Here is a 17423-nt window from a genome sequence, read left to right as displayed (position 1 = left end):
TCAAAAGGTGTCCCAACTGAAGGTCTGGAAGTCTTGAGGATCCCAGAGAAATGCTTGTCCATCACCTGTTGTGTGAACATCTTCCTTGAGCTGTGACAGTTGTTAAGTTAGAGAGTGATGAGAGGCCTGTCCAACCTGTGGACTTCAAGAGTGAGGAGACACTAGCCAACTCAAAAGTTCTAAACCATATAATGTGAGAGTTCCAAAACTTAATATTACCTGTTCTTTGGAAAACAGATGGCTTCATGCTACTATTAAATTTAATCTCTTACTCTTAAAATGGTGAGGAGGGTCCTTTTCCTTCTTATAAACCTGCATCAACCTACCCAGTGAGGTAAAATAACATGCCCGAAGCCAGGCAGCCACCAGGTGACAGCTGTGTGGAATTGATTCTTTTCTTTAAAACCCTAAAAATCAATGCCCTTTCCCATGCAAGGGATGACAGATGCATGCTGTGTGCTTCAAATCTCTCTTCTATTTAATGATGGCCATCTTGGAGCTCAGATGTGGTCTCACGGTCCCCACACACCAATTATGTGTGTAGCTATATGCTTTGCCACTTTCATTGTGGTTTGAGAACATTGTCCATTAGGTGTATGCAGTGCCTCACCTGCATACCATATGCACCAGATTGATCTCCATGTCCCTTCTGCAAAGCCGTAAGATTCTTTACCCAAGCTACTCTTGGATTCCAGAATCAAGAACAGATTTTAGTACTCGCCAGGCTGCGTACTAACAAAGCTACCACTCACATCAACAGATGCTGTTAATCACAGTAAATATGTAAACACAGATCACTATTTGGGTGGTAGATATTTGTAGGGATATTATTCTCTCGATAACATATTGGTACAGGTACCCTTGTCACTAGGCTTTCTGATTTGCATTTTCCAAGACGATATAGTTAAATATAACACAAGTACATGAAACGGGTAAGAGAAGAGGTGGCGGGAAAGAGGGAAGGTGGGGATGTGTGAGAAGACGTTGTTTCTATTACCACTGGCTTTGCTTTGAGTCCAGCAAGCCAGCAGCGTGATGGCTAGGAATGCATGTAAAGCAAAGCTTTCTGTGCAAACTGGGTCATTTGCGGCTGGCATTTACATAGCCTCATTTCTAAATTTTCTGTGCTTCTTAGCACTCTAAATCTAAGTCTTGCTATACCTGCTTACTAAATCCTCAGTCCTTTCTAAATCAAGAGATCAACTTTAAAAAACTACCAGTGGGGGGAAAAATGAGAAATGTTCAAGTGGGCATTGCCTTCATGACTCAGTTTACCCACCTTTTCCCTTTTGGTCACTGTTAGTACAAAACTGGTCTCAGGTCTGTAGTAATAAAGCCCGCAGTGATTTTTGTGTCGATGCTTAAAGGTCGCTTTCAAGCCTTGCTTCTGTGGTGAGCTAAAAATAACTCCTCAAAACAAAAAGATGATGGCCACATCCTTGAGTCTTGACATTTAGTCTTACAGTTTTAAAAGCATTGCCACAGAGAAAACACCCAGGTAATTCTGTTTTGCCTGGTTACTCTCTTTCCCTGGCATGGACTGGTTATGAATGGACCCTGGAAGGTTCTAGACCCAGGGTTTGGGTAGATCTGTTCCTTAACATTTTTCCTCAGGAACTTGTCTACTGAGCATAATTTAGGTAAATGGAAATAACGCTTCTTTCCTGGTTTCATACACAGGGAATAATGCAAGATGTGCAATTGCTTGTCATGCCCCAGGGGTTCATCGCTCAGTGCCCGGATCTTAATCGAAGTAAGTCTGTGTGTCCTGCACTGTATGCTGTGATGAGACGTGTGCCCTCCTTTGTTTTGTCCAGAGTGTCAGTGTGAGATTGGAGCTCCCCCGCAATGGCTGTCAGCACAGACTTAATCAGATGGGGCCCCTTATAAATACAGTCTGATCAATGTGCTGCTTGTAATTGCAGCCTGTCCAACATGCAACGACTTCCATGGACTTGTGCAGAAAATCATGGAGCTGCAGGACATTTTATCGAAGACATCAGCCAAGGTAAACATGACTCACAAATACACCGAGATCGCGCCACAGTCACGTGACTCCCCAACGCTCCTTTATCACCATAGATTTTCATGCTGGAGACATTCCTTAAAGTAGATCTGCGATTTCCTGGGACTGAATTGGAATCCTTGCTCAAGGAAGAAGGTTATAATGTTTATTAAGGTGTATAAATATTTAAACCCTAGCCATCTGTGTAACAAATGACTCAGTAAATCAGGAAGGGAGCAGATTACCTGGCTTACACTCTGCTTTACTGCTGCAAGATCTATTGTTGCCTAGTTTGAATTATTTATTTTTATTTAGCTTTCATTGCAAATAGGGAGGCAGAAAGACACTGTAAAGTATGTGGACACCATAATTGGCCAAGCAAATGCTCCAGGACAGTTTTTAACTGTTATGCTATAGCTGTAGATTCATTCCCTGTGGGTCTGAGGAATATAACGTGTTTACTGACCAGTTCAACAGATTTTAGATTTTTGCATAGTATTGAAGGATTTTCTAATAGCCATGTGTATACAGCTTGGTACTTATATTATGTAAATTCTAAATATTATTTTTACTTGAGTAAACATATTAATGGAATTAGATGCTTTTTTAAAATAAATTTTTTTTTACCTGTATTGTGGATGGTGTTATTCTGAATTAGCCTCAATTCGTGTGACTTTTGTTGTGATTTTTGTTTTAAAGGTAAACTTTTCACATGTAAAGGGTCGGGAAAGGCATCTTTAAAATTTTACAGGCTTAATAGAATTATAATGGATGATGACTTACTATATTTATAATAACTGGTGATGGGCACTGCTCATTGTCATTGCTGTCTATGGAGTGATAGTCAATGCTTGCTAGAGTGCCAGGCATTTCCAGTGTCTGTAATGGTGAGCCCTGTCTTTGTGCCATAGCTGTCTAGAGCTGAACAACGAATGAACAGGCTGGACCAGTGCTATTGTGAGCGGACATGCACCATGAAGGGAACCACCTATCGAGAGTTCGAGTCCTGGACAGACGGCTGTAAGAACTGCACATGCTTGGTATGTCACGGGGGACTCGGGTGGCCCCACTGGTTAAATATTTATTAGAACAATGTAATCATGAAAATTTCAAGACCTATTTTCTCGAAATGCAACACTAAAATGCAAGCAAACCTGGTCACTTCTGAAGAACCATGCGTTACATTATTAAAGACACTCTCTTGGTGTGAGAATGTGAAGCACATCTGCGCATACATGAAGTTAGCAATTCAAATTAGCTTAGCAAAGTGAATCCCAAGGGAGTCTGTCCTATAACCCTCAGCATTTCTGGGGAATTCTCCCCCGTGTGTTTATTAATGAATTATAAAGAAACCGAATTATATAGAGCATTAAATAGTGTGTCTAGACAGAATAATATAAATAATGGATTTTAAATAGTCTTTAATAGTTGGCTAACATAGAATACAAACTACACTGGTTAGATAAATGTGACTTTTCTTAATTCTCAGTAATAAATTATTTTTAGTGCATTATTATTTCATATCCATGCTTCAAAGAAAGCTTCAAGTCAAGTCTGGTTTTACATTTTCAGATTCCACATGAACTCATCTGTTAAAAAGCTAGAATTCTGTAAAGGGGTCATAGATCCATTCAAGTTACCATTTGGAAAGTTTGCCCTGTGCTTATCCAGCTGATTCAAAAGCAGAATATCATGCAATAAAAAAGTATTCAACGTGATCTGTATGTGAATGTGTGTGTGTGTGCGTGTGCGTGTGTGTGTGCGTGTGTGTGTGTGAGAGAGAGAGAGAGACAGAGACAGACAGAGAGACAGAGAGAGGACAAGGGAGAACAACTGAGCGTGTCATCTGTGTGTGTGTGTCTGTGTGTGTGTGTGAGAGAGAGAGAGAGAGAGACAGACAGAGAGACAGAGAGAGGACAAGGGAGAACAACTGAGCGTGTCATCTGTGTGGATGTATATTTGTGTACCTCTGTGCATATGCACATGTGAATGTGCATCTGTGTGCATGTACATACACACTTTTGGACATCTTTTTGTGTGTGAACATATACATGTGCATTTGTGTGGGAGTATGTCCATACATAGTTTGTGTGTATGCATACACATATGCACATCTCTGTGTAATATGGGTTTTTACTCAAGATCACAATATAATACAATTATAACGTTTTACAGTTTTAGTGAAACCTTCCCAAATGAGGACCAGAAATCCACTTAAGCCAAACACTGGGTATGATTTGATAAGGTTTTTACACTGACTAGGAAAGTCAGAGCAGTCAAATGCGTGGTTTGAGTGTGAGCAACCGGGAGATAGCGAGGTGTTCCAGGCCAACTTTCCGTTTACCATTTTCCTGTGAGCTTGTGGCCTCAGCTTCACTATAGAAGGTGCAGATTTGCTTGCTAAAGATCAGCTGCTCGGTAAAAATAGGAACCAGCCTCAATTGTTAAAATGTAGCCCGCATTACTGTGAGTCACCACACTGTGGGCATTGCTAAAGAGAATAGTGACATTTTATGTAAGAGCTTGAAATCTATGGAATGGATTTAAAAGCCTTTGTGGAGCATTGAATTTCTATGTGGCATTTCTTTAAATGCTGTTTGCTTTTCAGAATGGGACCGTCCAGTGTGAGACTCTGGTCTGCCCTTCTCCTGACTGCCCTCCTAAATCGGCTCCCGCATACGTGGATGGCAAGTGCTGTAAGGAGTGCAAATGTGAGCATACCTTTGCTGATCAGTACTATGCTTGGAAAAATACGGCTTCCTATTAAAACTATTGCGTTGCTCTCTGTAAGCTAGACAAGTGTAATTACTTCCAGAAGTGATGTATCTTCTATTTGAGGGATCATTTTACCTGCTCGTACTCTAGAAGGGTCAGTAATTTTTCTTGGAAGACCCTTGCATATAGCGATAGGAGTGGAGAAGACAGACAAGACACTCTCTGGGGAGGGCATTGTGCCTTTTACTGCTTAGTCCAAATTCTTTTTTTTCCTTTTTTTCATTTTTATTGCATATTTTATTTACATTTCAGATGCCATCCCCTTACCAAATTCTTACCAAGTAGATAAAGATTGCCTGCTCACGTTCTTGTACCAGGGAAGTCTGTGACTCAAGTTACTTTGGGCATCAGGTGAAATATGGCTCTTTTACCCAAGACAGTAGAATCCACTTACATAGTATCACTCGGCCCTGATTTTAATAAAAAAAACCAACAAAACAAATGAACAACAACAAAAATGCTTGCTCTGCCATGTGAGGAGGCTTTACTGTCCTTTCTCACACAGTATATGAAGTTCATTTCTGATGTCTAGAAACACTTTCAGAATCTTCTGTAGCCTCTGATGTTCTAGATCATCTTCTCTGTCACAAAAAAACAAGCTGTCTACACGACCTACTTCTGAAAAGACTTGATTTTAAGTCCTGGCTAAAAAGAGCACTTGTAATAGTGTTCCGTTTTCTGTCCAAAGGAGTTTATACACTAAGCTTCTATGAACAGTGGCTTGTTATCTAATGACTGGGCTATACAGAGCTGTGGAAGCACAAAAACTCATAGAGACTCATAAAGATGGAATGAGGGTTGACAGAGAAAGGGAAAGTAGGCACATGGTAGGTGAGAAAGCATGGCGTGAGGGAAGGCGTGCCGTGAGGAAGGCGTGGCATGAGGGAAGGCGTGGCATAAGAGAAGGCGTGGTCTGAGAAAGTCGTAGCGTAGCGAGAGGGAAGGCTTGGTAGCTGCCGCGGCTCGGGATTTCCAGATCTCCCTAGCCATAGGAACTAACTCATTTCTACACCGTGTGCACACACTCCTACATACCAGTAAGAAAACGTCAGCAAGTGACAGTTGCCTTGTATACACCACTGTGCTGATAGCTTCTTGAGCTCATTTCTGGCGTGCGAACTGGTCTAGCTAAGTACGTTCAGAGGAGCCAGCAAGGTTTGAGCACCTCATTTTAGCATCTTAATATAAACTACATTCATAACATTCAACATATAACACGAAATATAAAATAAAAAGGAAAGTAGATGTTATTCTCCTTCGCCCTCTTAGAGTTTAGTTCTTGTGTGCTTTGCCAAGTAATTTTTCTCACGCCCACTGACATATGATGGTGTAGGCTTTCTCTATTCTATGCAGAATGGTGTCACTCATTTCCCCGGCCCTCATTATTAATGACTTCTGCTGACATGCCCATTATACCAATTAGACATTACTGCATATTATAACACTGTAAGGTTTGCTGATTCTGTTTCTCCCCTCTCAAAGTCTATGTGGTGCTTTCCCCCCCTTTCTTATGTGCAGTAATATGATGTCATTCATGCAGAAATTTGGTGCATTTCTTATAGCTTTGAGTATAGAGAATATTAAGGATGGAGTTGCTAGATCAAGGCCTATATTAGTTTTTATTATAAGGCCAGCTCACTCTACAAAAATATGGACCCTCTTGTTTTCTTCTGTTAGTGAGGGAACCCTGCTAAGAGGCAGAAGGGAGCATCTGAAAACAAAGCTTTTCTGTTTCCCTGGGTCTTTGAAAGACCACTGGTTGGGTGGCACTCAGGCCTCCTAGTAACTTTACAAGACAATACTGACTCATGGGACTTCTCTTCAGAAAGGGGAACCTAAGAAGCCCAAACATTTCACTTCATACAATGCTATCTAGTAGAATTGTTGGTAAAAATGAATTGCAGTTTCCCATCTTCAGTAAGTTCTGTTGATGATGTGTGAGTATCCCAAATTCATGGTTTTTGAAATGAAGGTAGTTTTGCAGAAGACAGAGCATAAGATGCTGCCCTTCAGACCAGGACACTAGGCTGCACCTGCTTAATCAGGCTTTATTTTAACATAAGAGAGCACTCAGCTTCCAGCTCTTCAGTCTGAATTGCAATTTCTCTTCCTTATTAAAATCCTTGAATAAATGTATTTTGTGGGTTTTATTATTTTTCATGCCCCATTACATTTTCTCAAAAGAGTTTCTCTGTCCATGTAATGACACTGCTTAAATGGGCTAAAACTCTTCTGAAGAAAGCTTTATGTAGATGTCTATAATAATAATTAAATCAAACTGTCTAGTATAGTACTAAAGGAAAGTGGGATTATTATTTTTTTTTGGCTAATCAGAAGGCTAGGCTCCTTAGCAGTGTAATACTTTGAAACAAGTGAGAGGATTTGCTATTTGTACCAAACAGAAGAGCAATAATCTAGACATCATTCATACCAGATGCAATTTAAGATGGAAGGAAAACACTTAAGCAGAAAGCGCAGTTTCTTGTCTGCAGTGCTGTTAGGTAATTGTTTTAAAAATGAGCTTATTTCATTCTCAATAAAGATTGTGCAAAATGCCATTTTGAAATCAGAATAGGAAAAATAAGATGTATGCAATTTTAAGCATCTTGAGAGGTGGATTTGAACAATCATGTGCAAAGTAGTAAGTTAGGATCACATAATAAAGGTAAATGGGCATCAGCGTGCACTGCAGACAGAAGCCGTGGCTCGTTTAGCCCCAGTCGCAAGAGCCAGACAACCAGGTGTACGTGTGAGACTCTGCTTTCCTATACATGTTTACACAGTTTGTGGAATAGTTATAGATCAAGAATTAAATGAGTCTTGTCTAAGGGTGAGGCAGAAAGGAATTCTCCTTTTCCATTTAGACCTGGTTCTCATGGAGTAAAGTTTAAGAACATCCTTTAATGCAAAATCTATCTCCAAGTTAAAAAATATGCCCCGTAAAATATAGGCAAAGAAAGTTCTTCAAAATATCATTGCTGGACACGACGTCCCTCAGTCTGGAGCCTTAGCTAGGAAAACCTGTTGATCAGATTGGCGGATGGAGCTCCACCCCAGCCCTGTTGAGTACCCACCTACACAAGGTACATATTAGATGAGGCGTTGCTTCTAAACAATACCATTCCCTTTGACTGGCCCCCAGTTTGTGTTAGAAACCAGCATATATTATTTCTGGACAGAAGCATAAAGCAGTGATAGGTTTTGAGGATTTGAGGCCCAGACCTTGCGATTTGGGGTTGCTTTATATTTCAGATGCATCCTATGTATTCAGTAACTTCTGTGCTTCCCTCCTGCCCTCCTTTGTACCGTGCTTTCAGTACACGGTACAAAGTCAGTGTAAAAGTCAGTGTCTTTTAGATACATCAGTGGACCTAGCAACTCAGGACTGATACTTTCAAGCTCATGGAGGATGGCGGATACTATACAGCTAACGTACTTGTAACTTTTAACTGCAGGCAGACGACACTGCTGATCAATAGCACTGATGGTTTTGCAGAGAACTGAGTCTTTAATCAGATATGTTGTAAGGCCTATACACAGGAGCCACCACTGACCTCAGTGCTCCTCAGATTTTAATGATAGTAGAAACCAGTTTGGGATCTCATTAAAATGAAATTCTGATTCAGGGTGTGGGATGGAACCTTGGAGTGCCGACTGCCAACGCACTCTCAGGTGACCTAACGTTGCCTCAGTTAGTAAAGAGTTAGCTAGTGAGTTTCGTAATCTAGACCTAGTTAGCATATTCCACGTCCTAAAACAATGTCCCAGCACTTCTGCTTGTCTGATAGCTCACTGTATGCGCACCTCCCCACACTTTTAATATCAAGTGTGTATTAAGGCCTCCAAATACATGTTTTAAGGATTTATATTTTAAGGTGACATATAAAAAAAGTGGTTCTGAATCTGGGAACTTAGGAATCATCCATTGCTTTTTGTAATGATACCACTTGTTAGAGATCAGAATTGGAAGCTCACTCGCTCGCCCAAGAAAAACAGAGGCGTCACAGGTTCACAGGTGTATATGGTCACCATCATACATTCAGAGGTGTGCTTGCAGACAGCTCTTACTCGGCTCCAGCCTTTTCCTGTGTGCCTTTGTTTTTAAAATATGTGTTAATTTTCACTCAGACATTTATTTATTTATTTATTTATTTATTTATTTATGTCCACACAATTACTGCTGTGATGCAGCAAATATTTCATTAGTGAAATAGGAAGTCAGTGTAAACCAAGAGCTGAGTTTCTGGTTCTCCGGAAACAGAATTGTTCCATTGATAGTCCAAACACCTTCCATCCTCAAAGCTCACACAGAATTTCATCTCCAATGTAAAGTAATAAGAGCATAGAGGCTGACCTGACTAGGGGGGTTAGCCGTGGGGCCTCAGAAACGATGAGGATTGCGTAAAAGTCCATTGACGTGAACTCCATGACTGAACAGCGATGGCTTTGTAAGACAAGAGGTCGGAAGATGCACGTGTGTGGTCACAGACTCTTGCCATGTGACACCTCAAGACTTCTCCACAATGCAGGCTTATCTGTGTAGCTATTCTTCTTGGGGCCGTGGACTGTGACCTACAAAAGAATCTCTCTTTCCCAGCCACGTATCCAGTCTGTGTTACCGGGCTGAGCCGCAGAGTTGGGGAGGGTGGTTGTTGCTAAGGAATTATTTGACTGTGTGGGCACACCTTCAGAACTGGCATGCAGGAAAAGTTGAAAATGTTCGGAGGAGTCCAGGATGGTGTGTGCAGAGCACTTCATGTCTTTCTGGCGAGGGCACAGAAGACAAGATGAGGGGACAGAGGCCACAGGCACCTATCATCATGGCATTTTCTTGCTGCAAGATGACCCTTCAGGGCCCCTGTTAACAAGAAAGTAATCATCACATTTAACCCTTGACCCTGTAGTTATGAGTCAAAGTGAACCTTTTTCTTTTCAGTAAAACTTACCTAGCTGGTGGTATTATGTAACAATGGACTATTATGTATACAAAGGATTATTCATAAAATATAATGTTCCTAAGAGTCATGCCCCTGCTATGCATTACATATATATTTTGCATAATATAATTTCCATATGGTATGAGAAGGGCTAGAATTTTCATCCAGTGTTTATAATTAATTAAGGTGAAGGATAGATGTATTTATTACAGAAAGTATAAATTGGACTTCTCTGTGGTGTCTCATTTTACATAGAACGAAACCAATTATGCTAGTTCAGAAAAGTCAGTTTAAGAGCAAACATTTGGTTAGATTTTTGTTTGTTATGATAAAGAAAGAACAAAGAAAAACACAGAGTTGAGAACTTAAGTGTATGGGAGCAGAAAGCGTAGGTTTGGGAGGTCACCGTCACAGGTTCAGAAGTGTGTGTGGTCACCGTCACAGTTCAGGGGTGGGCTCACATACAGACCTTACTCTGCTTCAGCCTTTCCACTGTGGGGGCTCACTCTCAAAAGATGTGTTTACTTTTACTCTATATCTGTGGATGTTTTGCATGCATGTATACATACACCATATGTATGCTTGGTGTTCTAAGGTATCAAAACACAGTCAGTGTCAGTTTGCCTAGAACTGGGATTGCAGGCAGTTGTGAGACATCATGTGGGTGCTGGGAACTGAACCTGTGTCCTCTGAAGGAGCACGCAACACGCTTAAGCACTGCAGCTCCTTTTACTAGACCTTAAACAATAGGGTTTCCTTCCTTCCTTCCTTCCTTCCTTCCTTCCTTCCTTCCTTCCTTCCTTCTCCCTTCCTTTCTTACATTTTTATTAGAGAGGATTTCTTTCTACACTCTTGTGGGACGGTCTACATCTTTCCTATTTCTCAGATCCTTTGTGCTCTGCTGCCTTTGTGCAGAATATGATAATAGTTTACACTGAGTGGGCCTGTTGAGATAAAGTGTTCAGGCCCATGGATGATTGAAAGTTTTCTCATCCGGATTGTAACAAACAGTGCCCACAGACACTGCATCTGTCTTCCTTACTGCGTGTTTTATAATGTAAAAATAATTAAAGCGTAAAGCACAAGAGAACTTAAGGGTAAGCTTAAATTCCTCTTCTCTCTGACAATTCTCTCACTAATCCATACTTTTAAAATTGTAATCCTTGCCACTTTAGGCTTTAAAGATGATTTCAAAGATCTTGGAGAGGTTAGGTAGCACATACAAATATATTGTCCCCAGCGAGACAGACGGCCATGGTTAGCTTTTCTTTTCTCCTAGTCCATTCAAGCCTATTCAGCTAGCTTCTGGCTTTCATAGTTTAGTGTATAATCATTTGTGAGAAAACACAAGCCATGAGCCCTTTTGGGGTCTGAACTGCCATTGTTAGACTTGGAGGCTAATTACTATGCTCGGAAGAAGAGAAATGCAATGGATAACGCTCTCTTTTCACACGACCTCACAAATACACACGCTTTTGAACTGATAAAAGAGTTAACCTTCCTGATAAAAAATTAGAGCATTTCATAGCCAAGGCAGCCTTACGAATTTCCCATTTATGTCTGTGCCCGCAGTCTACCTTCAGCCTTTCTCAGGCCCTGAATCTCAACAAAGCTCACTTTGATTTGTTGGTCGGGAGGGGAGAGGCTGTAGGATTGCACAGAACAGGATGGACATTGTGCTTGCTCACTCGGGTATTTAGTGCGTTGCTGCCTTTGGACCACGGTTTCTAAATGGCATGAGGACGACAATGCACAGGACATGGAGCAGGATGTAAGAATTACATTAATTGTCTTGGTTAAGTTTTAGTTTTTGGAGCTTCCCAATTTAGTGTCGTCCCCAAAATAGCAATATGAGATAAAAACAGCAACAGCAAGACTCTTATCTTATAGTAGCACATAAAGTTTGCATACTTTTTAGAAATATTTAGAATTAAGCACTTTCTAGGAATTTGGCTTTTGTAGGCATTGGGACTACAGTGGTGAGCAAGGTCAGATTTCTCTTGGTCCTCACAGACCTGATAATCATAAGAGGTTGGAGGTAGTAAAGGAGCGATGTTTATACAGCAGGGTTATGGCCTTGTTAAAGCACCCAGAGCAGATGAAAGTCCACTGTAAAGAGGTTAAAAGCATTCCCAAGAAAGTGGTGAGATCAGATAGAAAAGTAGCCTTTAACTAATGAAAGGGGGAGGGAAACAATTTTCAGACCAACAGAAAACCCAGGCGTTAAGTGAAGCTTGGCTTCATCTGAGGCCAGGCTGCCAGGGGTGCAGGGTCTTAGGAAAACACGCCACTGGACAGAGCAGCCCAGCTTCTGAGGTTCTAAGGTTTGCTGCTACCTGGAGTTGGGGGAGGAGAACTGACAACAGCCTCATTAGATAGATGTGCTGGGAAGTGGTAGACTCTGGATACAGTTTAGAGATAAAGCTAATAGGATCTTCTAATTATTTGACACAACCATAAGCAAAAATCCCAAAAGATCCTTCCAAGGTTCTTCGTCAAGGAAGTAGACAGAGTTAGCCAGCCCAGGGTATGGGGAAGGTTGGTGATCGACTGTCTTTGGGAGAGCGTCCAGGACTAAGAGTTCAATGTATAATTTAAAAATGATTTTTGTGTGTTTTTATTTTATGTGCATAATGTTCTGCCAGCATGTATGTCTGTGGACCATATGTCAGTTCCCATGGAGACCAGAAACGGATGTCAGATCCTGTGGAACTGGAGTTATAGACAGTTGTGAGACACCATGTTGGTCCTGGGAACTGAAGTCAGGTCCTTTGGAAGGAAGAATAGTCAGTTCTCCTACCTGCCCACCCATCTCCCCCCTTATGGATATGTAGGAATGTATGTGTTGATAGATGTGATATAGTTTCTAAGAACAGTAGAGGATATGGCCAAGGGACTTAGTGTGCCGATGCTTCAAAGAACACCTGAAGTCAACCTGAGAAGGTGGCTCTTGAATTTCTTGTCTCACCCAAGTGAAGATTAAGGACACGGGAATTGGGTGCAGGCAAAGTGGGACCAGGCTTTATTAAGAAAAATTCAAGAAAAGAGAGAAAACTTCTGAGAGTTGGGGGCCTTCCAAAGATATGAAAACCACTGATCTGCAAGTCTGGAGTCTTTCAATAGGACTTACAGAAAAAAAAAAGTTTGAGGTAATTTTGAGATTGCTTGATTCCCTGTGCTATTATGGGCTAAGCCAATGGTGGCTCCACACACTCCACACACGTTCCCCTGGCCCAATCTGAGAGTGATTACATGCACCTCACACAGGTAAGGACGGTTACAGCCTCTACCTTGCTGGTCTCTGACACGCCTTCTTGGCTGACCCCTTTGTTTGAGAGTGAACCTTAGCTGATATTGCCACCATCAGCATTGCAGGTGTCTCTCTGGCTGTCATTAAACTGTGTCTTCTCCATTCTCACATCTCCATGACAAGCTTATAGCTTTAGCATAGCAGTGGCAGAGTGGGGGGAGGGAAAGCAACATTGTAGCTACCAGTACATAGATGTGGTCTGCGTTGGTTACCTCCTCCCTAGCTCCTTCTGTGTGGAACTGTCTGGAGTGTTCTCCTTGGCAGACAGAAACATCTTGCTAGGAGCAATCCTTCCTTGTCCTCTACTTTCTTACAGTGAACTGCACCAGAGCTAAGAGGAGGTGAGGTGTCATCGGAGTTTAGACTCCAGGAACAGCTTTCTTGAGACAAGCTCCAGTAGAGGTTGGAGCGGAAGCTTCCAGGTCCTGCAGTGACTACCAGGGGCATGTCATAGTAATAATAGTAGTGGACGTTAAAGCTGGCTGTCACCGGTTTTAAAGAGAATGTGTTTTTGTTTTCTTTCTGGCAATAAAGAATGATATTAGATGCATGGAATATTAGAAATATATAATCTAAATGACATGGCTTTGGAAAAAGGCAAATAGCCTTCCTTTATCATACAAAGGCACATAACCATCATACAATAAAAAAATTCAGATTTATTTATTTATTTATTTATTCATTTATTTATTTATTTTTGGTTTCTAATTGCTGTATCAGGGACTGAATCATGAGCCCTATAAATGTGAAGCAGTGTTCTACCAAAGAGCTACATGCTAAGTAACTCCTTGCTAATTTCCAGACAAAGTCTTACTAAATCGCCTAGGCTGGCCTTGAACTCACTCTGTGGCTCAGGCAGGAGTTGAATTTGTGATCCTCCTGCTTCCCCCTCAGTGTGGCTGTAATCACAAGCTTTTATTACTAGGCATGACAAAAATCCAGGTTTTAATCCAGAAGTAGATGGTGCATTTTCTGTCGGTAAATTATGAACTTTGTTCCTGGATGCATGAAACAGAAGTCTGAGGCTTGTGGATCTTTAGCTTCTGTGGTTCTCAACCAATGGTTATCTCAACAAATGTTTAACAGGATGGAACATCAGACCACATTTACTTTGGAAAGTTTTTATTTATTCGTATATTTATTCATTTATCTTTTTTTGGCTCATGCCTGGCTTGTTCAATGTAATTTGCTTATATATCTATAGTTAGCTATCAGGTGGGTGAGTTCAGATGGTTGGATAATCATGGTTTAATTTTTGGGGGCTGAGGAAGAAGGTACAGTTTAATAAAATTAGAGATCAGGACGGCTCATTAGGGAGGACTCTGTATCCTTGAATCCCAGAATTCCATGTGTTTACGACTGTCCAGCTCTCAGGTATCTCCTTTACTGTGCTCTTAACATTGAGATTCCTTCATTGTTTACAGTTTATAGTATTTCTTTAACTATATTATGCAGTGCTGACTTGGTTTGTGTTCATCTGGAAATTTCATTGCCATTGGCAATGACATTTTTGAATGACAGTTATTCTCTTTCAAGGTCCAACTGTATCATCCCATGATTTCCTGGCTTTGATGGTGCTAACGAGAGATCTCACATTGTTCTGACTTGTCTGTCTTCAGAGTAAGTCTGCAGTTTTCCTTTCCAGATTTTAGTGTTGAAGAAGGTCCTCTCTCTGGTTAAGTCTATTTGGAGTTCTTCGCGCCACCTGTGTTTGAACATCTATTATTTTTGTAGATTTGGAGACTTCTCTTCTCAGTGTATTTCCTTCAAAATACTGTCCCCTGGTGATCATTTTCTCTCCTCCTATCCCGTGGTTTATAAGTTTGGCTTTCTAATCATGTGTCATGGTTCTCTTACTGCTATTCAAATGAAGTTTTTCCTGTATCTTTCCATCACTCATTCTTCCATTTGGTCAAATCTTTGGGGGATGCTTTCTGTTGTTTTCCTGTCGTTGTTTACCCTGACTTTTTCACTAACAGCATTTCCATTCTTTTCCAGAATCTCCATTTCCTTGCTGAATCTATCTTCCATGTGACTGACGTTTAATCTATATTTCTGACTTTCTCATCCATTTTGAGGTCTGTTTCCTCTATGGAGTTCTCTTTCCTCTCTTGTGTCTTCATTGAGCTCTTCTGTTTGTCTCTGCTTTTCAGCCTGTTCATCGTTTTTTACCAGCAAGCTTTTTCAAATCTTCACCTGACATTTCCCCTGTTTGCATATCTTTGAGCTAATTAGCTGGAGAATTAGGATCCTTTGACACTTTTCCTGTTTCGTTGTCTTTGAGCTCATTAGCTGGTGAACTGGGATCCTTTGACATTTTCCCTGTTTCCATAGCTTTGAGCTCATTAGCTGGGGAACTGGTATCTTCTGGGACAGCCACAGATACTTGCCTTTTTGGGCTCCATGTTGCAATTTGTACATCTGTTGGTTTGAATATCCCTTCTGGAACTAACAGGGACGTCTTACTGAGAAGCCCACCTTTGATTTCTTAATCCTCAAGAGAGGAAAAGCCAGCTATTGTGGCAGGAACCACATGCACTATATGACATGTACGTATAAACTTAAAATCAATCACAGCCATGAATGAATATGACAACTAAAACAGTAGAGTGCTGTGGGATGTGCTATGGAGCCAAATGCTATTTAGAGTAAGTGTGGAAGCAGTAAATGAACAAGAGAAAAGAAGGGGATGGAGAAAAGCTGAGAATCAAGGTTAATAAATGAAAAGAGAAAAGTCGTGGAGAAGAATGTGATGTTGCTGTGTCTTAGTCAGGCTGACTACTGCTGCAGTGAAACACCATGACCAAATGAGAGTTGGGAGGAAAGGGTTTGGGTCCCCAGTGCTGTCTCTTGGAAGGGGTCTTTTTCCTTCTTTTTGTATCTGGGGTCTCTGCAGATACAGAGCTTTGAATTTTTCTGGTGGGCAGATTCTCTCATGCTCTAGAATCTGTGCAGGCCTCACATCTCGGCTTGGCTGTTTTAGCCAGTGTGGTTTGAGCATGACAAACAGCCACAGCACTGTGACCTGAACAGGCATGGGACCTTCCTTCCTGCTCTCAAGGCTTCTGGAGTTTAATCACCCTGCTGAAGAGATGATGCTGTGGGTGTTACAGCCTCATTTGGAACTTTGGAGTTCTCAGTCCCAGTAGCAGTAAATGACAATGTTGCCTCTAGAATTTGATGTAGCCACCAACCTCAGGATCAAAGCTGTCAAACTCCAAGATCATTCTCAGATAATGAAAGAGCTATGGTCCACTATGGGCAGGGCTCTTTCTTTATATTCTTCTCAACCTGAGCTAACCTGTTACTGCCTGCATTCTCCGGTCTGTTGGAGGCTGGACACCCCCACCCCTTCTTGCTGCACTTGCCTTTCTGGGTATTTCCCCACCCAGGGGTCTGATAAGCCAAATTGGAGCTCTTGGACATGGGGATGTTCTCTGATCTGAGGCCCCTAGAATGATTAGGTTTTAATGATAAAATCTCTCTCCAGTGACCTAGAATCATACAGGATGGAAGAATGGCATTTCTGCTGTAGGAATTACCATTTCACCAAACTCACCATTGAGGCTGGGAGGGCTGTGGCTCTGTCCTGAAGGTAGCATAGCCTGACTTTCATCTGACTGACCTTTTGGAAGCCACTTGGTTGTCTCCTCCTTCTTCAGGGAGCCACATAGATGTCACAGGCTGTGTCCACAGATAGAGTATGCTCAGCGTAGTGTGGAGGTAGAATTTAGCTTCCTACTGTATTTTTGTTTCTGCTTTTTTCCCCCCTCAATTTTTCACTTCTCTTGTAGGTTCCCGAGCTTCTCATTTCTTTCTTTCTTTCTTTGTGATAAAATATATTTTTTCTTATTCTACTTCTCAGAGTGGGAATTTTTGATAGAGATGATAGAAATTATTAATATTTAAATATTCACACACATCTAGCAGTATTGAGGTGTGAGGGGGAGGCTGAGGGAAAGGTAGGGGTGGTAGCTGATGGTGTAACTGAGCACAGAGAATGGGATTCCTAGCATAACTGAGAGTTTGACCTTTGGCAGAAGAGGCCTCTCCTGTTCCATAGCATGGAGAGAACAATGGGTAGGCACACGTGGAGCTAAATGTATAGACAGATGTTCAAGTGTTTAAATGTATCTGCCAGCTTGTGTTTTCTGTGAAGTCTGAGGAATTCCAGCAGAGAGAAGGCACAGTCAGAGGTGAGCAGAGATGAACTGAAAACAACTTAGCAAATATAGTTAGAATCTCCTGTAAAATTGCTAGTCAGAACCTGTATTATTGATCAGTCTGATTATACATTTTTCTACTAACTTGCTGATGCTCTAAAGCTAGATGGTAATGCAGATTGACTTTCTTTGATGGGAGTTTTGTTTACGTTTGGAAAAAACCAGTCAAACTT

The 17423-nt window shown here is 41.3% G+C and overlaps 1 protein-coding gene across 3 annotated transcripts in view; it reads left to right on the top strand.

The window, feature by feature from the left end:
- Window positions 1-17423, top strand: part of Nell2 (neural EGFL like 2) — a 285634-nt gene that overhangs the window by 86001 nt on the left and 182210 nt on the right. For all 3 annotated transcript variants that reach the window (XM_076911953.1, XM_034517056.2, XM_034517055.1), the window contains exons 7-10: window positions 1681-1753; window positions 1926-2008; window positions 2917-3045; window positions 4614-4716. In XM_076911953.1, the coding sequence (XP_076768068.1) occupies window positions 1681-1753; window positions 1926-2008; window positions 2917-3045; window positions 4614-4716 (388 nt within the window). The remainder of the gene's footprint in view (window positions 1-1680; window positions 1754-1925; window positions 2009-2916; window positions 3046-4613; window positions 4717-17423) is intronic.

The sequence above is a fragment of the Arvicanthis niloticus genome, chromosome 13 (genome assembly GCF_011762505.2).
Source record: "Arvicanthis niloticus isolate mArvNil1 chromosome 13, mArvNil1.pat.X, whole genome shotgun sequence".
Taxonomy (NCBI): domain Eukaryota; kingdom Metazoa; phylum Chordata; class Mammalia; order Rodentia; family Muridae; genus Arvicanthis; species Arvicanthis niloticus.
The sequence above is the reverse complement of the archived record's forward strand: the minus strand, read 5'-3'. Positions and strand labels throughout refer to the sequence as shown.